Here is a 20479-nt window from a genome sequence, read left to right as displayed (position 1 = left end):
CTGCGATTGGCGCGTTGCTCGCCCCTCCCCGGGGCAGACGGAATCGAGCACGGTGGGCAGGCGGCCCGGGCTCCGATTGGATGCGGCGCGGGGGCCGCGCGCCATTGGCTGGGAGGCGGCGGCGGGCGGGGCGCGCGGCGCGGCGGGGCGCGGGTTGGCGGCGGCGGCGGGGGCGCGGCCGGCGGGTGCGCCATGGTGCGGCCGTGAGCGGAGCATGGGGCGGCGGCTCCTCCGGGCGCTCCTTTGCCTCCTCCTCCTGGCCGGCCGCGGGCTCCTGCGGGACGGCGGCGCCTCCGCTACGGCCACCGCCGCTCACGGTGAGACCGGCGCCCCGGGCGGGGCGGCGCCCCTGGCAGCGCGGGGGCCGGGGTCGCGCTTCCCCGGGAGCGGCCGGGCGGAGGGTTCCGCGCCCGGTGCTGTTACCGCCTCCGTGGATGCTGTCACGGCGCCAGGCCCGGCTCCCGGGCGCGGAGCGGGAAGGGGCAGCCCGATACCGATACCGGTACCGGTAGCGGCACCACGAGTGCGTCACCGGCGATGGGGGCGCCTCTCCTGGGGCTGCCGGGCCGGGGCCGGTATTGGGGCTAGCCCCGGGCCGCCCCGCCGCTGCAGAGTTGCTGCCGCCCCCGGGGCCGGTTGGACGGGACGGCAGCAGGGCGGCGCTCGCACAGAGACCCCGCTCGGGGCAAAGCCCCGTGCGCGTGGCCGTCGCACGGATGGGAAGCCCGAGGCAGCGGCCTTGAGCGGCAGCTCCCTCCAGGACCCCACCGCCCTTTAGCCGCCCCCTGCCGCTAAGCCCGGCCCAGGACGCAAAGGCGAGTCGGTGCGCCTGCTCCCCTCCGGCTCGGCCCATGCGGCCGCTGCCCCGGGCTCTCGGAGTCGCGGGGCCGCTGCCGGCACTGAGGCTGCTCCCCCCGCCCATCACGGTCCCGGCGGCCGCTGACAGCCGCTCGGGGCTGCTGCGTTCTCCGGCAGCACCGAGAGCGCCAGGACTCGTCCGACCGCACGGCGGGGGCTTCGCCGTCTCTGGGACCCGGCGGTGCCGGTACCGGAGCGGCCGTGGCCGAGCCCGTCCCGGCCGGGTGAGACTCTCGAGGCCGGGTCTGCCCCCCCTCCCGGCGGAGCGGGGCGGCTCGGCGGGAGGCGGCGGCGGCACTTCAGCACCGCGGACAGCGCCCGCCCGGCCCCGCGCCCCGGGCCGCCTCCCCCCGGCCCCGCGCCCCCCGCCTGCGGCCGCTCCCGACCAGGGAGGCGGGACCGGGGGGGGCGACTTGAGGGGACCCCCATCCCCAGGTGCCCCCTTCCCCCGCGGCGGGCTTGGCGGGCCCCTCCCTCCCCTCCCCCCGGTTGTTTTCTCGCTCCTTCCTCGCCATCCGGGGCTGAGTCATCGCCTGCTGCCGTCTCGCTGCTGATGGGCTTGGACCGAGATAGGAGAGGGAGAGGAAAGGGGAAGCCGCCCCCTGCCCAAGTGCTGCCCCCCGAAGGGGGTGGAGAGACACTCCTGCCCGCTGCGTGCATGCTTTTGGGGGCCCTTGACAGGGAGAGTGGGTCCCCCATGTCACAGGAGGCAGGGCTGCGTCTCTGCCTCGTAGCGCCACGTGTGGGAGGGCAACAGACACGGTCTCACAGGTCTCTGCACCCTCAGCCTTCCCTTCCTAGCCGCTGGCACCCCAAAAATCTTCAGGCCACTCCCCAGAGCCAGGGCAGGCTTTGTACACAGCCTCCGTCTTGGCTTTGGGGATGGGGGAATGGTTGGCGCTGAGGCCCTGCCCTGGGCTCCCAGGCTGTGCCCACCACACTGCGCCCCCAAGGCAGTTTCCTGGAGAGTGGAGGTCCCCAAGCAGCTGGTGGGGAGGGAGCCCCACTGGGGCCCCTTTGGAGGCTGTGCTGACTGGTCTGTCTGTCTGTCCCAGGCTGCCTGTTCGACAGGAGGCTGTGCTCCCCCCAGGAGGTGTGTGTGCAGGGTAAGTGGCTAGAGGGGCTGTGGGGATCCCGTGCACGGTAACTTGGGGTGCGCTGTGGGGCAGCGTGGCAGGAGAAAGGTGGGGCTGTGCCCAGAGACCCTCACCCCTGGGATGTTCATCTACTTGGCCCCATTGCCCCCCGTCTCTTGCAGATGGGCTGTTTGGGCAGTGCCAGGTGGGCTCCGTGCAGGACAGACCCTACTTCCAGGTTACCTCTCCTGTGCTCCAGCGCCTGCAGGATGTCTTGCGGCATCTTATGGCACAAGGTGAAGAGGGGAGCATGGTGGGAGTCACTGTGGCTGGGTGGGGAAGGAATGTCAGGCAACAATACCAAGTGGCACTCAGGCCGTCTGGGGTCCTGCTGGCCCAGGGGTCAGGGTGGGCTGAGGAGGAGGCCAGCTGATTCCTGGAGGAGCGGGGTCAAACCCAGAGCGTGGAACACAGGGTCAGGACACCAGGGTGGCCTTCTCTGCGCTCACCCTGCAGTCCCCAGGCCTCCTCCGTGTCTCACAGCCACCCTCCTGTGGCAGGGCTCTCCTGGCAGGACGGCATCACCCAGTATGTGATCTCGCAGGAGATGGAGCGCATTCCCCGCCTCCGCCCACCACCCTCACTGGAGCCAGCAGCCAGGGACAGGTAGGACAGTGGCAGCCACCAGTCTGTGAGCAGAGCCTGGCAAGGCAGCAAGGGCTTTGCTTCTTAAATGAGTTTTGCAGGAAGGTCTTCCCCTTAACCCAGGTGAGTCACCCCAGCACTGTTTCCCTCCAAGGTTCCAGCCCCTCCGTGGCTCTCCCCAGCGAGCCCCGCTCCCTGTGGACCCTGGCTTACCAGCAGCTCAGCATCTGGGGCAGCCCCCACCGCTGCTGCGCTCCCCCCTGGTGCAGAGGTACCTGGAGCACCTCCTGCTGTCCCCTGCACCCCAGCTGGGCTTTGAGGAGGCTCTGCTCAACCCCTACTCCTACCACAAGGTAAGCCCTGGGGGTGGGCCCTCTTCTCCGGGATGAGAAGGCAGGGATGAGCAGGGGGCTGCTGCATGCCAAGCAGCCCCCTTCTGCCAGCGTTGGGGTACCCCCCCCGACTCTGGTTTCCCCTACTATGCAGTGGCAAGGGTACTGTGGGGTTTGACTGTGGCGGCTCTGTGTTTTGATTGCAGTTTGGCTACCAGGATGGTGCTCACCAGCTCCCCAGCAGCTCAGTGAGGCAGAGCCCTGAGACATCCTCGCTGCTGGGCAGAGTCCCTGCCCAGGCCCTTTTTGGGGCCGGGCCTGTGCCCTCCTATGGTGGGCAGACAGGAACGGATGGAGGACATCTCTTCCAGGATTTGGGCTTGTTTTCCCTGCCTAGAGACAAAGCCAGCCGCCCAGATCCTGCCAGCACGAGGCTCCACCACAGCTTACGGCTCCCTGGTGACTACAGGGACATGGAGGAGAGGGAGCAGCCATCACCCCTGGCTGTCCGGCCACACCCTGCACAGACAGGTACAACGTCCTCCAGCCAGGCACCAGCCCTTATCCCCATCCTGTCCCCACAGCCACATTCCTCATGGCTCACACTCTCCTTCCTCTTTGACTTCCTGCCTGCAGCCCGTGTAACCCCCTAACCCCACCTTCCGTGGCTGCTGGGTCCCCTGCCTGTGGTCCCCATGAGGATGCAGGGCATCTGACCTGATGCTGTGTTCCCTTGCAGATGCTGCCCTGAAGAGATTGGCCTCCCTTCTGGCCAGCTATGGCCTGGGGCTGCCAGAGCTGAGCCCCCAGCAGCTGAGCAGCCTCTCCACGTTCCTTCAGCTGCTCCAGAACTCTGGTGAGAGGGGTGCAGGAACAGGGCAGGCAGGGACCAGCATCTGTAGGGGCCAGCATGCCCCATTTTGGAGTAGGGGCTGTTGCCTCACGGATTGGGTGCTGCAGGATCTCTGCCTCTCTCCTTCCCAGGTGTTGCTGGCCCTGAAGCACCCACAGCAAAACGTGTGGGTTTGCAGCAGGCTGGTGCTGGAGGAGGTGCAGCGCCACAGGTGGGATTGGGGGGGGAGGAGGCTGGGGGCAGCCCCACAGGGCTCTCCTCAGGGGTCACATCTCCCTTTTCTTCCCTCCAGGTGACTGAGGGCGACATGCAGCACGGGGAGGAGCCAGTGTCTCCTTCCTCTACAGTGCCACCCCAAAAATTCCCAGCTAGCAGCTCCCCAGGGGATGCACTGAGGGGCAGGGCAGTGTCCTCACCAGCCCCCCGGGCTGAGCCACAGAGGGGACATGGGGAGGACACACTCAGCCCTGGGAAGCAGGTCATAGTGGAGAAGAAGAGCTACATGGGGGTGAAGGACAACGGGGTGCAGCAAGGCACACGACCACCGGATGAGTACAGCTACATCATCACAGACCAGAAGTGAGAACTAGGGGTCGGGCAACAGGGTGTGCTTGTGTAGGGGGGCTGTATCCCCCAGCAGCTGGGTGTTACAGCTCCACGTGCTTGGCTGAGCCTTTTTGGGTCTCTGGTGGGGTCACTTCTCCCATCCCCTCTCCATCCTCGGCCCTTGTCCCACCTCAAAGCTTTCCTGTCTCAGCCCACGCCAAGGCTAGAGGTTACTGCTCCAGAATAGGAGGCTGGGTTGAGCTCAGCCAAGTGTACGTGCACAACTGCCTCTGCACGCTCGTGTGCAAGGTGGGGGTCAGCTCATCCCCATCACCACACATCCCCATATTCTTACATCCTGCTTGCCCTGACACCCCTGCAGACAGCACAGCCCTTGCTCCACACGTGGGACTCCCTAAACCTGCCTGCCCCCCTTCGCCAGCCGTGGGGCGTGGGGGCTCTACCCCTCCACCCACTCCTTACTGTGCCACTGTCCCCGCAGGCCCCTGGAGCTGGCCACCGGCGTGCGGCTGCTGGAGCTCCTCGCCAAGCACCTCCACCTCTCCACAGCCAGTTTCATCAACATCAGGTGAGGGGAGCAGGGCTGCGGGGTGCTGCTGTTGCAGCCCTGGCCGTGCACAGCCACTTCGGGCAGTAGGCAGGAGGGGCAGCAGTGGGGAAGGGGAAGGAGTCTGCACTTCCCTGTCTCACGCTGTGTGTCCCACCTCGGCAGTGTTGTGGGCCCCGCGCTCACCTTCCGCATCCGGCAGAACCCCCAGAACCTCTCACTGGCGGACGTGGCCAGCCAGGCTGGTGAGTTGGGTAGGCGTCTCCCTGGTCCTGCTTCTCTCTTTCCTACTCACCCCAAGTTGTGGTGTGCTTCTTCCTGGGGACCAGGAAGAGGAGGCTCCCACCATCGGTGGCAGTGCCCTTGGCTGAGCTGGGATGGGATGGGCAGCTGTTGGGGCATCCCTTATCTCTGTCTCTGAGAGGGTCTCTTAGGTGGGGGGGAAACGTTCCTCTGACCATCTCCTCTTCATCCACAGAGCAAGTGAAGGCAGAGCTGGAGGCAGAGCTGGGCCTGAAGATTGTGCAAACAGGAGTGGGAGAGGTAGGAGTGAGCATGCCTGTCCCTTGGGGCTGGGGCAGCTGGAGACAGAGCAGTGGGGGTGCTGCCGCTGAGTACGACCCGGGAAGTGCCCTGTGCTGAGACCCAGTCTTGGGGTGCTGGGGTCTTTGTGAGAGAGCCATTCCTGTGGGTCTGTGGGGCAGCTGAGGGGCAGAGGGCTCAGGCTGCTGTTTTGGAGACAGGTTATCTGGGATGGGCAGGAGCAGGACTGCTCATCCATCTGCATGACCAGGGCACAAAACTCCAAAACAAAAGTCCCGTGAGGTTTGAAGGCAGTTTGGGAGAGTCTCCTAGGGGCGTTCCCCCCTCCACCGGAAAGACACGGCTGCAGGGCTCGTCTTTGCCTTTACCTCCCTGCAGCCTGCATAGTCCATCTTAGCTGGAGTCTGGGCCCAGAGTATTCCAGAGACCACAGTTAGGCAGGCAAAATACCGTCGTGCCCCTAGAGAATGGCGGCTCAGCTGAAGGCAGGGCTGGAGCGGGAGCCATCTGCTTAGTGAGGGGCATCCCCTCCCTGTGCTCCTCGGGGGACTCCAGGAACAGTGTCCTTTGGGAAAAGTGGGAGCTGGAGGTGGGGGACTGAGCCTGGCTCCCATGTTTGCAGCTTGGGGACGGCAAGTGGTGCACCACATCCATAGTCTGAGCTCCCCCCTTTTCCCATCCTGGCCTGTGGCTGTAGCTGGGGGGGGGAGCGGGGGAGTGTAGGAAGGAAGGGGGAGACCTTGGAGGAGGAGGAGGCCTCCTTGGAAAAGGGTAGGGTTGGCCTGGCCACCGAGGCAACCTGTCTCCGTCAGCAACATGTGGAGCATTGCTATGGCAATGCCTTTTGATGTGGCAAGTGGCAGGAGCTGGGAGAGGTGACAGAAATGACAGAGCTGGAGCTTGGAGGAGGCTGAGGCAGCTTTGCGAGCTTTCTTCTGCACAGACCACCCCAGTCCAGATCAGTTTGTGCTTTTCCTTCACCTCCCTCCCCAGGCTCTGAACTTGGTAGGTCTGGTGCCACATTTGGGGAAGGAGTGATGTAGGGAGGCAGGGGGACACGAGGGCCCAGGCAGGCTTTGGGAGGGAGGTTCTGTCTGTCCCCACACACCCGCTGACGTATCCAGACCTTCTGACACTTCCACGGGCTGCAGGGCTGCTCCTGCTTGGGTGCCTCAGGGAACTGGGAGGTGCTGGCCTTGGTGGGTGCCCCTGGCTGTGGGACTGGGTGGGCCCTGGCAGCAGTCAGACTGTCCCACAGGCACTGGGGCTGATGAGGCTGCGGGGCAGGCAGCAGCGGGAAGCCCTGGGGCAGGGGCATCCCGAGGCAATGATGATGAGGTAGATGGTGACGATGCAGTGTTCCCTCAGTAACCTCATCGGGCTCATAGCCAATACGAGGCTGTGGCAGTGAGGTAATGCTGAGCTCTGGCACCTTATTGGGCATGGGTTATTTAGTGGTGGTGATGCCCCACCATCCCTGCGCTGCCCCAGGACACGGCTGTCATTGGGTGTTGCATCCTGATCACTGCTGGCTCTGGGACAAAGCTGGAGGGGTGGCTCAGTGTTGGGGAGGGGTCTCATCCAGCAAGGGCCCAGCACCTTCCTGTCCCATACAGAACTAGGATGAATTCGGCTTGCCCCCGCAGTTCTGGGGAAGGAGCCCTGGATGCAGTCCCTGCAAAGTGGCAGGGGCTGCTCTGTGGTCCAGCTGAGGACAGTGATGGGGAGGACCTGTCACCAGCCAGTGCAGCTGGGATGGGACCAGCCCTCTGGCAGTACTAGTGCATTGCCCTTGTGTCCTGCTGTGGAGCAGTGTCTACAGGGGAGAGACCCAAGCCCCATTTGGGGAAGTCCCAGGAATGCAGTGGCCCATCCTTGCCATTAATCCCTTGGGCTGAACTGGCTCTCGTTGACCTCTGTCTGGGCAGGAGCTCACTGAAACCAAGTTCCAAGAGGCTACTGCCTGCCCTAGAAAGCAGTCCTGGATTGCTGGGAGCACTGGAGCAGCAGATCACTGCTGCCTTGGTTTACCCAGGCTCTGCCCCTTCCAACAGCACCATGGACACCAGCGTGAGGAACACCCTATGCAACACACAGCTGGGTGCACCGACCCTTACCCTGGTGCCACCCAGCACCCTCGTAACGCTAGCTTTGCCCCAGATGAAGGTGCTGGGAGAGTCACTGCAGCAACGAGTGCCCTTGCTCTGCTTTAGTCCCCAACAAGGGATGCTAACAACAAGGGTTCAGCAGGATGAGGTCTCTTCCCCCCCCCCCCCAAGCCCCATGCAGATGCCCCCTTCTAACCCTTGCTTGGCTCTGCCCCCAGCGAAACGAGGCTGCTGCCTACTCACACCCATCCCACTTCGGGGATGGCTTCCACTCAGTGCTGCTGACCTTCATCGCACTGGCCTGTGTGGCAGGCATCGCCATTGCAGCCGCTGCAGCCATCTGCCTCAGGCGCCATGCGAAGCAACGGGAGAAGGAGCGCCTGGCTGCCCTGGGGCCTGAAGGTGCTGCTGACACCACCCTCGAGTACCAGGTATGACCCTGTGGGAAGTGGCACCACCACATCAGCATGGCTCTGGGTGCATGGGGCTGCCCCTGTCAGTGCTGCAGTGGAGGGACAGGGCTCTTCCTGGGCTTCCTCAGGAGCTGTGCCGCCAGCACATGGCTGCCAAGTCACTCTTTGGCCGTGCGGAGGCATCTGCAGCACCAGCAGAGACCTCGCGGGTCAGCAGTGTCTCATCCCAGTTCAGCGATGCCCCGCAGCCCAGCCCCAGCTCCCACAGCAGCACCCCCTCCTGGTGCGAGGAGCCGGTCCAGTCCAACATGGACATCTCCACCGGACACATGATCCTGGTGAGCTGGCACTGTGGGGAGGCAGCATCCCTCCCCAGCCCCCTGCGGATGCCTCCGGCTGCTAGGCTGACTCTTGCCTCTCTGTCCTAGGCCTACATGGAGGACCACCTCCGCAACCGGGACCGACTGGCCAAGGAGTGGCAGGCTCTCTGTGCCTACCAGGCTGAGCCCAGTGTTTGCTCCATCGCCCAGAGTGAAGCCAACCTGAAGAAGAACCGCAACCCTGATTATGTACCCTGTGAGCATCTCAGCTGCTGTGCCCTGAGGACCAGCTCCCAGAGCTGTGGCAGGGGGGTGGTGCAGGGCATGAGGATAGTTGATGCCAAGATGCAGCTTTGTCCCCACCTCACCTTGGCACTCACGACTTCCCCTAATCTCTGTTTTCCCAGATGACCACATGCGGATCAAGCTGAAAGCAGAAAGTAACCCATCCCGTAGTGACTTCATCAATGCCAGTCCAATTGTGAGTGATCACAGGGGACTCCTGCCCTGCCATCACACTCGGTGATATGCTCAGTCCAGGCGAGGCTCCCAATACGGGATGGAGCCAGCCTGAGCTCTCATTCCTATGCGCTATGGATGTGAGCAAAGAGCCTGCCCTATTGCTCAGATGTAGTTAAAATCCATTTCTTTAGTGACTGCGGCACCTGAAGCTCCTCCCTAGCCCTTCTATTGCCTCTGAAGTATCCCCCTGCTCCTCCCAGTGTCCCTGACCCCTGGCTAAAGAATGCAGTCTGACACCCCCTTTTCTGCTCCAGATTGAGCACGACCCACGGATGCCAGCATACATTGCCACGCAGGGGCCGCTGTCTCACACTATTGCTGATTTCTGGCAGGTGAGCATCACCTGGCTGTGCCAGCCTGTCGGGGTCCCTCTGGGTGTTGCCCGCCAGAGTGGTCACAGCGGCTCAGCCGCCCTCCTGCATGGGCTGTCACCCAGCAGTGACATCCGCTGTGCCTTGCCTGCAGATGGTGTGGGAGCATGGCTGCACTGTCATCGTCATGCTGAGCCCACTGGCTGAGGACAGCGTCAAGCAGTGTGACCGCTACTGGCCGGATGAAGGCTCCTCTCTCTACCACATCTACGAGGCAAGCGTGACTGGTAGCCCGGGGCAATGACCCATCCTCCAGCCCCAACCCCCGGAGCGCAGCCCCCTTGCCTGGCACTGATGCCTCCTCGCTGCCTTTCTCGGGCAGGTGAACCTGGTGTCGGAGCACATCTGGTGTGAGGATTTCCTGGTGCGCAGCTTCTACCTGAAGAATGTTCAGTCACAGGAGACCCGCACCCTGACGCAGTTCCACTTCCTCAGCTGGCCAGCCGAGGGGATCCCTGCCACCACCCGGCCTCTCCTTGACTTCCGCAGGTGAGTGCCCCCCTAGCACTGTGCGAGCCCCCCAGGGGGTTGGCAGTGGCCCTGACCACAGGGGACTGATGGGTGAGGGCATTGGTGCTGGTGTGAGGAGGGTCAGGGCTGTGGCAGGGAATTCCTGGGGGTAGAAGGAGCTGCCTTGCATGGGGAGGAGCAGAACTGCCAGGCTCTGGCCAGCTTGGGATGAGGCTTGGCAGACTTTGGTGGGCAAGAAGCCTCCAGCTGAGGTTGCCAAGGCTCTCCAGCCTCCATGGGGAGGGTGGGAAGGTGCTGGGAGCTGGGATGGGGGACAGCACTGCCTGGCACCCTTCTCTCAGTCAAGGGTGCAAGAAGAAACCCCTGGAGCCAGCCTTGACCAGCTGTGGTCCATTTACTGCCCATGGCCCACAGCGGGTCCCCAGCTAGCGAGGGGAGGGGACTGGGTTGGCTAGGACTGCATCTAGGAAGTTTGCAGGCAGCGCCTGCTGGGCTTTCGGAATCCTTGGGTAGTGGTGGTCTCCCGACAGGGGCTGGCTGGTCACTGTCCCCAGGCTGTGTGGGGCTGGGGACTCTGCTTTGGGCAGCAAGGTCTGAGCACGTCACCCTCCTCTCTGCCCTGCTCATGCTCTCTCTGTCTCTCTGTCTGTCTGTTTCTCTCTCGCAGCTGCCGGCGTCATTTTTGTGATTTGCAGCTAGTAATCTGGCTCCAGTTGCATAGTCACAAAAGTGATCGTTGGCAGCCGTGCCTGCTGCATGGAGCATGCCGGGAGCCCTGCCGGCGCCTGGCCCCCAGCTTCGTGCCCCACTGGACCAGAGCTGCTCCCTCCAGGGGTCCTGCTACTTATCCCCTCCTCGGGCTGGGCACCTGCGGAGCCAGGCTCCTCTCCCTGTCCCGGCCCCTTTCCCACCTGTGGTCTGTCCCCCACACCCAGCACCATTGGGGAGGTGGGAGGAGCCATATGCCAGACCCCTAGGGCTACACTGTGGGGTGCCCGCTGCCCTCCTGGCTCAGCGTGACGAGGGGCACCCACCACAGCTTTGTCCCCAGCCTGGCAGGCACTGACCTGCTCCCTCTTGTCCTTGCAGGAAGGTGAACAAGTGTTACCGGGGTCGCTCCTGCCCTATTATTGTGCACTGCAGGTACTGTTGGGGTTGGAGAGGATCGGGGGGCTGTGAGGCTGGGACCTGCGGGCCAGGACCTGTCCCTGGAGCCTGTCCCCGTGGTCCAAGTGTCTGTGTCTTGCAGTGATGGTGCTGGCAGAACTGGGACATACATCCTCATTGACATGGTCCTGAACCGAATGGCCAAAGGTAGGTGCAGCGCAGCACTGCTCCTGCCCTGTCTGAGGTGTGTGGGGCAGTGTGCTCGACCAATGGACCCCCTCCTACTGCCCTTCTTCCCCTCTGCCCCAGGGGTGAAGGAGATAGACATAGCTGCTACGCTGGAACACATCAGAGACCAGCGACCAGGCATGGTGCAGACCAAGGTACTCCCCAAACTGGGGATCTCTTCCCTCCCTGAGTGCACACAGCCCCCAGGGCAGGGCTGGGCTGGCAGGGACCCTCATGCCCCCTTCTCTGATCCCCCAGGACCAGTTTGAGTTCGCACTGACGGCTGTGGCAGAGGAAGTGAATGCCATCCTGAAGGCGCTGCCACAGTGATGATGAGGAACCCTCCCTTCTTGTCTACCCCCATGTTCCCTGGCTTCGTGTGCTCTCCTTGCCCTGCTCATGGGGCTGCTCCCACCCTAAAATGCTGTCTGTGCTGCTGGATCTGTTCCTGCCTCCCTCAGCCCCCCTTGCCCTTCTCCCCAAGAACACATGGTTCCGCCCCTCTTTGTGCAGGGCATAGAGCCTCATCGAGCCCGCTGCCACCACAGAGAGGACTGGGCTTGCATCCCCTCTCCCCTGTGGAAGAGGAGACCAGGTGATGCTGCTCTGAGTTGGCTGTGGGCCCCCCTAGCCGCTCTCCTGCACCATCCCCTTCCCTCTCTGCACCAGAGAAGGGAGCAGGAGCAGGCAGGGGTCCCCCCACAGCGTGGGGGCATTAGGTGCAGGGGGACTTGGACCAGCCCTGCATTCCTTCTGTGTACTCCCCGCCCTGTCACTCGAGCAGAAGAGAAATTTCTAGAGAAATATAATTTTGTATCTTGATGTGAATAAAGTTCTCGTGTCGCGTTCGTGCAGCTGCAGCCAGGTCTGGCCTCTAACTGTGTATGTGTCAACCAAGGGTGAACGAGGATGCTCTACAGGGAGCCCCCCACAACCTGTGCTCCACAACTGCCCGACCCGCATGTCAGAGACCACCCCACTCCCTAAAACAGAGCAGAGGTTACCCTGCAGCCTCCCTGCCCAGAGACACCCCCCAGGCAACAGCTACTGCAAACAGGTTTATTGATGGCTGTCAGCAGAAGGGGGTCAGGGAGGGGGTGGGCTGCAGTGAGGAGGGGCAGAGCCCAGCCCTGCTGGCTGAGCCCAGCCTTGCTGCCCTTCACTGTCTGCTGCCAGCACCCCCAGCAACCTAATCTACAGCAACCCCCTCCCCTCCAGGCCCCCATCACCACCTCGCGACGTCCAGGGCATCTCCCTCTGAGCACCCATCCAGCCCCCAGGTATTGCTCAGCCATAAGCCCTGTCGTGCCCCCCACCCCCTCGCCACGTCCCACGGAGCCAGAGGGTGCTGGGGGAAGGGGGTGGCAGGGGGTGGCCGTGCAGGGACAAAGCGGAGTCCTGGTTGGGACAGCCTCCGTGGGTGAGCGGGCGTGCGCGGTCCCTGGGCACAGCAGCCTCAGAACACACCTGAGGAGACAAGCGGAGGGGGGGACACAACAGCACCCGTGAAACCCTTCTCGGTCCAGGGCTGGCAAGAGGCAGAGAGGGAGGCAGGAAGGTCCCAGGAGGAGGAGGAGAGCCAAGGCAGGACTGTGGGCAGTGGTGAGGGTGGGAATGCCTGTGAGCATTACTGAGAGTCACTGGTGGTGCAGGAAGCAGGGAGGGACAGTGCCCCCAGGCCAAGGCGTAGGGAAGGGGGTGACCAGGCAGGGTCTGAGATCGGGAGACAGAGAAAGTGGAGGAGGGGGTTCAGGCAGGAAAAACAGCAAACAGAGGGGAAGAGACAGACACAAGGCACCAAGCAGATCCCATGCACGTACCCCTCTTTGCAAGGAGGGAGAGCTCGACCCGGGGCCCCTAGCCCAGGCAGGGGCAGGCAGCAGCCGGAGAGGCACCGTCCGCAGCCCCTGCCTGGCTGTAGGGCAGGCGGAGAGAGCAGCAGGCAGAGCCTGCAGGTAGCCCACACCCCCAGGAGCCAGGGCAGGGAGCTGCCCCTCTTCCTGGGACCTCACCAAGGGCCCTACTTCCAGTCACAACCCCAAATCCTGGCAGCCCCCACACACTGGACACCCCCTCAGATCCCCACCCACCTGAGCAGCAGCAAGGAGGCAGGGCGGGAGAGACCCCTCCCTAGCTGGGGGAGGCAAGAGACAAGCCCCAGGCAGTGAGCCCCCCACCACGCTTTCCTCCCCCTGGCCCTACCAGGAGGTCACAACTCCAACCTGCTCAGAGCAGGGGGCAGTGCCACTGCTTCGATTTGGGGGCAGGTTCGTGCCCCACTGCACCGGGGCTCCCAGCCCCCAGCAGCTCCCGCTCCAGCCCCCCCCGGGGACCACGGGCCCTGCGGGCAGAGGAGGGGGTGCTGTTGCCGCCCCCCGGCACTGGCGGGGCGCTGGGGCTGTGCCCACCTGCTCGGTGGTGCCCCGCGGCCTCCATCTCGGAGAGGCTGTAAGCCATGGCCAGCTGCAAGTCCTCATCCTCATCCTCGCTGTCCGTGTAGACGCAGACAGGTGAGGAGCTTGGGGGCTTGTATGGAGTGGATGGTGGGGGCGAGCGGGGGCGCGGGCTAGGGAACGCTTGCTGCTCTCGCCGGCTCAGCTCCAGCCCCAGTGCCATATCATCAGGGACACCTGTGGGGACAGGTGCAGGGTACGGGCGTCATGTCTGCTCCAGCTCCCCAGAACTGGCAGGAGGCTGAATGCAGCAACCCCTGGCCAACCCAAAGAAGGAAAGGGTTCTCCAAAAGGAAAGAGTGCTGGGATGTGGCACTGCTAGTCCCCAACAAGTTGGTCTGTAGTGCCACTTCTCACCATCAATGTGGATCGACTTCAGCTCCCCATCCTCCTCCACTTCCACTCGCTCCCGCCCGTTCTCAATAATCCTGCAGACAGACAGACAGATGGACAGCCATCAGCCAGGCAGCCAGAGCATCATTGCAGGGTCCAAGGCCTGCCGATGAGGGGAGTACCCAGGAGCAAGGTGGGCCATCACTGCCCTCACCGCTTGGTGGTGATGCGCTTGCCGTTAACGAAAGTGGTGGAAGTGGAGACGGAGCGGAAGCCCAGCCCAGCATCAGCGCCAGAGCTGAAGGACGAGGTGAAGAAATCTGGAGAAGGGAGCAAGATCGGTGCCAGGGTGTGGGGCATGAGGAAGGCAGGGGACAGACCCTGCACAGGGGAATATGCTGTCCCGGGACTTTCTTGCCCTGCAGGGGCTGTAGTGTCTCTTACCTGAGGATCCTGGGAAGGGGGAAAAGAAGCGGCCTCCCCCATGGTGCCGGGAGCCAGGTCCTCGCAGCTCAGAGAAGGGAAGCATCTCGTCTGGAAGGCAGAGCCCCCCCCTCAGCATTGCCCCCGCAGCTTGGGGGCCAGGAGCAGGGCACTACCACAAAGACCCCTCTCCCAGGGCCAGCTGTGCACTCTGTCCCGGAACCGAGCGGCTGTTCCAGAGCCAGAGAGGTGCTCCAGAGCCAGCCCCTGGCACCCACCACTCCCCACACACCAAAGAAGTCAGCGAAGGGGTCTCGCCCGCCAAAGAACTCCCGGAAGACGTCATGAGCGCTGCGGAAGGTGAAGGTGAATTCGGGGGCCCCAGCATCAGCCCTGGAACCTCCTGGTCCTGTCAGAGGGATGATGCTCAGAGTTAAGTGAAGCCCCGGGCTGGAACGCCAAAGCGCAGATAGCCCCAGATGATGCAGACTCATAGGTGTTCAGGTGGGGCCATATCCAAAGCCACACTAGCCTCCCAATGGCCCTGCTTGCCCACTCACCTGCCCCCATGAGTCCATCCTTGCCATAACGGTCGTAGACATCACGTTTCTGTTCTGGAAGGAGAAGAAAGCATCTGCAGGGAAGCCAGCTGCCAGTGCAGGGCTGCGATCAGCGGCCCAGGCAGAAGCACTAATGCTTCCTCTGGCCAAGGGAGGTGTAGAACAGCAGGGAGCAGGAGAAGGGGTGCAACACGAACCCCCACTGTGCCAGCACCATTCCCAAACCCAAACTGGTGCATCAGATGAGAATGGGCAAGCCTAACCCCTTCTGGGGTGACCTCACCCTGGAGGCCACCCCCAGCACCTCTCCGGAGAGCCTTATGAGGGGATGTGTGGGGAAGGAACGAAGTCCCACAAGCTTGGTAAACCTGGATGGTCCCACTACTTCCTGGGGATGTTCAGGGATGCCACCCAGGTGAGCTCAGCAGCAGGACACCCCATGGTAAGCAGCCCCAAGACAACACAGTGGCCTCTTACTGTCTGACAGCACTTCGTACGCCTCGGCGATCTCTTTGAACCTCTGCTCAGCGTACTCCTTGTTGTCTGGGTTTTTATCCGGGTGCCATTTCAGCGCGGCCTTCCTGTACCTGCACAGATAGGCAATGATGGGCACGCAGAAGCCCTTGGGCAGTGGGGTCTCCTGCACCAGGGACCCCCTCTGACCCTCTGTGCACCCTGAGCCCGCTTCACCCAGTGCCCTGCAGCCTCAGGCATCAAACAGGAGCTTTCTGGACTGGTTCACTTCCCGAGCAAATATTTGCAGTATGACCCTAGCATTGCATTCCCTGCTTGCTCCAGAGGCCCTCAGCAGCAGCTCCAGATGATGCTCATAGGTTTGCTCTGAGGCCTCACAGGCCTTGCTGTGGGTGTGAAAGGACCAGGGGTCACTGGGAGACACCTGGAGCAGTGAGGCCACGCAGACCTTTCCTCCTGCCTGCAGCTAGCTCAGGTTAACCCAGGCTGCCCAGTTTCTCTCACCCACTCTTAGGAATCTCCCCCAGCAGGGGCTTCTGTCCCCTGCCTCTGCCTCCCCCAGGCAAGCCACCAGTCCATACCTATTCCCCCTGGGTGATGCCTCTCTCCAGTGGGAGCAGCAAGACCTCGGCAGAGTGCCAGGCAGGATCTTCAGGAGGCTCCGTACACCCCCATGGCTCTCCTGCACCGCCTGGGGCACAGCATGCGACCTGCCAAGAGGGCCTGGTCCCCATGCCGAGGGACATGCTGCTCCTCTCCCTGCAAATTCCAGTCCCTGCACCCTGACACCAGCAAAGCCCCTGTGCCCCAGCCCTCTGCCACCCTCATACCCCTCGGCAGAGAGTGAGGATGCTTCCAAACATTAGTGGTACACACCTCCCACCTCCATCACCAGCCCCAGGCTGAGAACTAGGACAATGGGCCCAAACCCCACCAAAAGATGCTTTTGTGTGGCAGCAAAGCCCAGCCCCACTCTGGCCTCCGCACAAAGGAAACAAAGACTGGATTGTCACCTCTGGAGCTGGGCCCTGTCCCCACTAGCCCCACAGGGAGCCCTAGCCTCCGGCACACTGGCACTGGGGCAGGGGAGGCTCAGTCTGCTCTACCCGGGAGGCAGGGTCACGCCTACCACACACTTACGCTTTCTTGATGTCCTCAGCAGTGGCATTGCGGCTCACCCCCAGTGCTTCATAGTAGTCCACCATGACGTTCGTCTGTCCCACGAAGTCACTGAGGGTGCGGAAGGTAACGTCAGGGGTCTGTAGGCACAACCTGGCAGCACCAGGTGCGAGAAAGCACGGGCAGGCTGCCCTGCCCTCCCGAAGTGCCATGAGCACCCCGCAGATCCCCTGAGAGCAACTCAGCAGCCATCGCCCTGCCTGCACTGCAGCCACCTGGATGCATGTGCAGTGCCAGCTGTGGTCCCCTTGCTGCCACCAGGCTGCCATAGAATCATAGAATGGTTTGGTTTGGAAGGGACCTTAAAGATCACCCAGCTCCAACCCCCCTGCTATGGGCAGGGACACTTCCCACCAGACCAGGCTGCTCAAGGTCCCATCCAACTTGGCCTCGAACACCTCCAGGAATGGCGCATCCACAACTTCCCTGGGCAACCTGTGCCAGTGTTTCACCACCCCCATTGTCCTCATCGCCACCTCCCCACCCCCATCGCCCCATTTTGTCCTAGTAAGGGGACAGGGACCCCCGCTGCCAACCCCGCTCCGCCCCCGCTCCCGGGACAGGGGGCAGCCCGCTAAGGTGCTTAGCGGCTGGAGCGGATTAAGGGCTCAACGGGGACCCTCCCGCCCCTGGGCACTCCGGGACACTCCAACCGCACTGGGGAGGGACGGGATGCCGCCTCTCCTGCCCCGGCACCAGTTCGGCACCGGGAGCGCGGCGGGACCGCCCCCGGCCCGCCCGTAAACACGGCGCTGCGGCTGGAAGTTTCCGCGTACCGGCCCCCCCCCGCGCAGCCCTGGGCCACCAACAACGGATCTAGGCCACCGGCAGGGCCGGGGGGGCAGCGAGAAGGGACCCGACCGGCTCCTCCCCGCTTCCCTCCCCCCGTGCCCCGCTCCCCGGTGCCGTGTGCCCCGCTCCCCCGTGCTCCCCTCTACCCGATGCCCCGCCCCTCCCGCTCCCCCCGCACCCGCGGTACCCCGCTCCCCGGTGCCCCGCTCCCCCCGTCCCCCCCGGTGCGGTGCGCCCCACTCGCCCGTTTCCCCGGCGCAGTACGCCCCGCTCCCCCGTGCTCCCCTCCCCCTGGTGCCCCGCCCCCCCCCCCCATACCCCATCTCCCGGTGCCCCTCTCGCCCCGTAGCCCCGGTACCCCGCTCCCCCCGCTCCTCCGGTGCGGTGAGCCCCGCTCCCCCGTTTCCCCCTTGCCCCGCCCGGCTCCCACCTGCGCGCCGCAGCCGAGCCCTCGCCGCCCACCCCGGGGCCGGTGGTGTCCGGTGTCCGGCGTCGCACGCCCCCCCCCCGCGCCCGGGCCGCTGCCGGGGCCTGGAGGCGGGACCCGCCGGGCGACGAACGGCGGCTGCGGCCAACCACGGCGAGCCGCCCTGTGACGTCACGCGATCGCCTCTTGGGCGCGTGATGTCATAAGGAGGCGTGCTTGGGCCCGGGGCTCGTGCTTCGCCGCTGTTCGGCCGCTTCGCTGTCCTCACCCTCCAGCCCGGCCCCATCTCCATCCCTGTCCCATCTCCATCCCTGTCCCATCTCCATCCCTTTCCCCATTCAGTCCTCATCTTCCGCCCCGTCCCCATCCCTGTCCTAATCCCCATCCCAATCCTCACGCCAATCCTCACCCCCATTGCAATCCCCATCCCTGTCCTCATCCCTCTCCCCATCCCAACCCCGGTCCCCATCGCGATCTCCATCCCTGTTCTCATCCCCATTACAGACTCCGCCCCTCTCCCTGTCTCCATCCTCATCCCAATCCCTGTCCCCATCACAATCCTCATCCCTGTCCTCATCTCCAACCCCACTGCAATCCTTGTCCCCGTCTCGATCTCCATCGCATTCCCTGTCCCCATCGCAATCCTCGTCCCTGTCCTCATCCCCGTCCCAACCCCTTCCCTGTCTCCATTCCCACCGCAATCCCTGTCCCCATTGCGATCTCCGTCCCCGTCCTCATCCCCATCCTCATCCAATCCCCATTCCCCTCTCCGTCTCCATCGCCATCCCAGTCCCTGTCCCCATCGTAATCCCCGTTCCTATCCTCATCCCCGACCCCATCCCCACGCCACCCCCGTGGCTCTCGCCCCTCCATTCCCCCGCGGGGCAGCACCGGGGGGCGGGGAGGCACTAACCTCGCTCGGCGGCCCCGGTGCTGCGGGCACGGCGCTGGGGCCGCCCCGCGGGAGGGGCCGTCGGGAGCACCGCCCGCCGTGACTCAGCGCTTCGGCCGGGAGCACGGAGCGGGCAGCCGGCCCGGGGGCGAGCGTGGCTCCCCGGCACAGCGCGGGCAGCCCCGGTGCTCCCCGCTTCTGCGGAGCGGCGGTGCTCGGGGACAGCCCTGCGCCAGGAGCTTCGATGTGCGCTTCTGTGCCCAGCTCCCTGCCCGAGCCGCTGCCGTACCACCCTAGAATCGTTAGGTTGGAAAAGACCTTTGAGATCGTCAGCTCCAACCCTACCTGTCCACTACTAAATCACGTGCCCAAGCACCTCATCTACTCGCCTTTTAAACACCTCCAGAGATGGGGACTCAACCACCTCCGTGGGCAGCCTGTTCAAGTGCTTCATAACCCTTTCTGTGAAGAAATTTTTCCTGATGTCCAATCTAAACTTCCCCTGGCGCAGCTCAAGGCCATTCTCTCTTGTCCTGTCCCCTGTCACTTGGGAGAAGAGACCAACACTCCCCTCTCTGCAACCTCCTTTTAGGTAGTTGTAGAGAATAATAAGGTCCCAACCTCCTCTTCTCAAGGCTAAACACGCCAGTTCCCTCAGCTGCTCCTCGTAGGACTTGCTCTCCAGTCCCTTCACCAGTCTCATACTCTTCTCTGGACACATCCCAGGACCTCAATGTCTTTCTTATAGCGAGAGGCCCAAAACTGAACACAGTATTCGAGGAGCACCCTCACCAGTGCAGAGTACAGAGGGAGAATCACTTCCCTGGTCCTGCTGGCAGCACTGTTTCTGAGCAGTGCTCACCCACCCTCAGAGCTGTGGGCAGACTCGCTGCTCACCTGCACCCACGTACCTGCCCCATCTGTAGAGACCGTACTCTTCCCTCTTGCTGTCTGGATGGGAGATGGAGGCAGGCAGAGTCTTTTGTCCCCCCGGCACACCTGCACTGCAGCTGGAATATGTTCCTCACCTCCTGTGAATCCCTGGCTGGGAAGCCTGGTGAACTTTCCCAGTGCTGCTTCACCCAGCAGGCTGGGGAGACCTACGTGAGACAGGCCATTCCCAACACTCCTCAAGGACTGCTTTTGGGACAGCCATTCTCGAGAAGAGCACCTCTCGGCGATGAGCAGCGGGCCTTGAGTGAGCACTGGGACCGGCTAACAGCCATCTCCTGTGCCAAGCAGCATCTCCTCTCTAAGGGATGTGAGACCCATCACCTGCTATCAGACAGCACTTGGGTACTAACTTGAATGACTCTTCAAAGTATTCTCAGTTGTTGGGTGTTTTTTTCCCTGGATTCCAGTGCAGAGCTGCCCTCCTGTTCCTGCCCGCCCAAGAGCAGGGATGGGCTCCCTGGGGTGGCTGCCTCCAGCCAGGTTGCCCTCACCAAGGGCTCTGATTTGACCCATCTGCCCAGCACTGGGTGCTGGGCTGGCCTGGGCCAGGCTGGCGTGGGCACTAGATGGAGCCACAGGCTGCCTCACAGGGACCCCATCCTGCTGGCTGGCAAGCCAAGGAGATGCCATCAGGACCCAGATGTGTCTCAGCACTTTGCTTTCCTTTCCCTGGCTTTTGAAGCTGATGAGGCAACAGGGTGGCCTCAGAGCTGTCAGGTCTCAGTCTCCTCTGTGCTCACTGGACTGGGAGACCTGTGTGCTGTGAAAGGAGAGGAACCCGCATGCTTGACAGGACTCTGGAGCCAGGGGAACACATCGCTTCTGCCACCACAACATGTGTGCCCCTCACCCATGAGATCTGAAAGTACAATGAGAATTTACACTTCCCCAATGTCCTTACAGGAGGCCAGAGAGTTGGACAGTAGTCCACCACAGTGCTGGTCAGGGAGAGGACACTGTACCAACCACACCTCACACCAGAGTTGCCACAGTGACTCCTGTGGTCAAACCAGCAGAGCCAGCCACCTCTC

The 20479-nt window shown here is 63.4% G+C and overlaps 2 protein-coding genes across 5 annotated transcripts; one reads left to right on the top strand and one right to left on the bottom strand.

The window, feature by feature from the left end:
• Positions 1–158: 158 nt before the first annotated feature.
• PTPRN (protein tyrosine phosphatase receptor type N) lies at positions 159–11815 on the top strand. 2 transcript variants are annotated; one of them, XM_054069826.1, is made up of 23 exons: positions 160–317; positions 1914–1964; positions 2117–2230; positions 2495–2600; positions 2734–2932; positions 3118–3442; positions 3651–3767; positions 3896–3975; positions 4057–4343; positions 4813–4899; positions 5044–5123; positions 5357–5421; positions 7748–7960; positions 8071–8280; positions 8371–8518; positions 8670–8743; positions 9039–9116; positions 9250–9369; positions 9478–9644; positions 10716–10769; positions 10876–10940; positions 11043–11116; positions 11220–11815. In XM_054069826.1, the coding sequence occupies exons 1-23, from the start codon at positions 215–217 to the stop codon at positions 11289–11291; spliced, it is 2889 nt and encodes a 962-aa protein (XP_053925801.1). In that variant the 5' UTR covers positions 160–214; the 3' UTR covers positions 11292–11815. The 2 variants fall into 2 exon arrangements, with proteins under 2 accessions (XP_053925802.1, XP_053925801.1); XM_054069827.1 differs by lacking the exon at positions 2117–2230 and having other exon boundaries at positions 159–317.
• Positions 11816–12043: 228 nt separating this feature from the next.
• Positions 12044–18566, bottom strand: DNAJB2 (DnaJ heat shock protein family (Hsp40) member B2). 3 transcript variants are annotated; one of them, XM_054070687.1, is made up of 10 exons: positions 17606–17894; positions 16345–16434; positions 15208–15317; positions 14731–14784; positions 14463–14579; positions 14192–14281; positions 13962–14067; positions 13772–13842; positions 13370–13591; positions 12044–12428 (listed from the first exon to the last, which is right to left on the bottom strand). In XM_054070687.1, exons 2-10 carry the CDS (start codon positions 16407–16409, stop codon positions 12418–12420), a joined length of 846 nt encoding a protein of 281 aa, XP_053926662.1. In that variant the 5' UTR covers positions 16410–16434; positions 17606–17894; the 3' UTR covers positions 12044–12417. The 3 variants fall into 3 exon arrangements, with proteins under 3 accessions (XP_053926662.1, XP_053926661.1, XP_053926660.1); XM_054070686.1 differs by lacking the exons at positions 12044–12428; positions 17606–17894 and adding an exon at positions 18516–18566 and having other exon boundaries at positions 12436–13591; XM_054070685.1 differs by lacking the exon at positions 12044–12428 and having other exon boundaries at positions 12436–13591; positions 17606–17905.
• Positions 18567–20479: the final 1913 nt, after the last annotated feature.

Source organism: Cuculus canorus, chromosome 6 (assembly GCF_017976375.1).
Source record: "Cuculus canorus isolate bCucCan1 chromosome 6, bCucCan1.pri, whole genome shotgun sequence".
Classification (NCBI taxonomy): domain Eukaryota; kingdom Metazoa; phylum Chordata; class Aves; order Cuculiformes; family Cuculidae; genus Cuculus; species Cuculus canorus.
This window is presented reverse-complemented; position numbering and strand designations above follow the sequence as displayed.

Excerpts from the sequence above, each read along its gene's own strand:
- PTPRN (XM_054069826.1), top strand. The coding sequence starts at position 215 with ATGGGGCGGCGGCTCCTCCGGGCGCTCCTTTGCCTCCTCCTCCTGGCC. Across the intron at positions 2,231-2,494 it reads GCGGCATCTTATGGCACAAG|GGCTCTCCTGGCAGGACGGC; the intron begins GTGAAGAGGGGA and ends CTCCTGTGGCAG. Across the intron at positions 7,961-8,070 it reads ACACCACCCTCGAGTACCAG|GAGCTGTGCCGCCAGCACAT; the intron begins GTATGACCCTGT and ends GGGCTTCCTCAG.
- DNAJB2 (XM_054070686.1), bottom strand. The coding sequence starts at position 16,409 with ATGGTGGACTACTATGAAGCACTGGGGGTGAGCCGCAATGCCACTGCT. Across the intron at positions 15,318-16,344 it reads GCTGAGGACATCAAGAAAGC|GTACAGGAAGGCCGCGCTGA; the intron begins GTAAGTGTGTGG and ends CTATCTGTGCAG. Across the intron at positions 14,785-15,207 it reads GTACGAAGTGCTGTCAGACA|AACAGAAACGTGATGTCTAC; the intron begins GTAAGAGGCCAC and ends TTCTCCTTCCAG.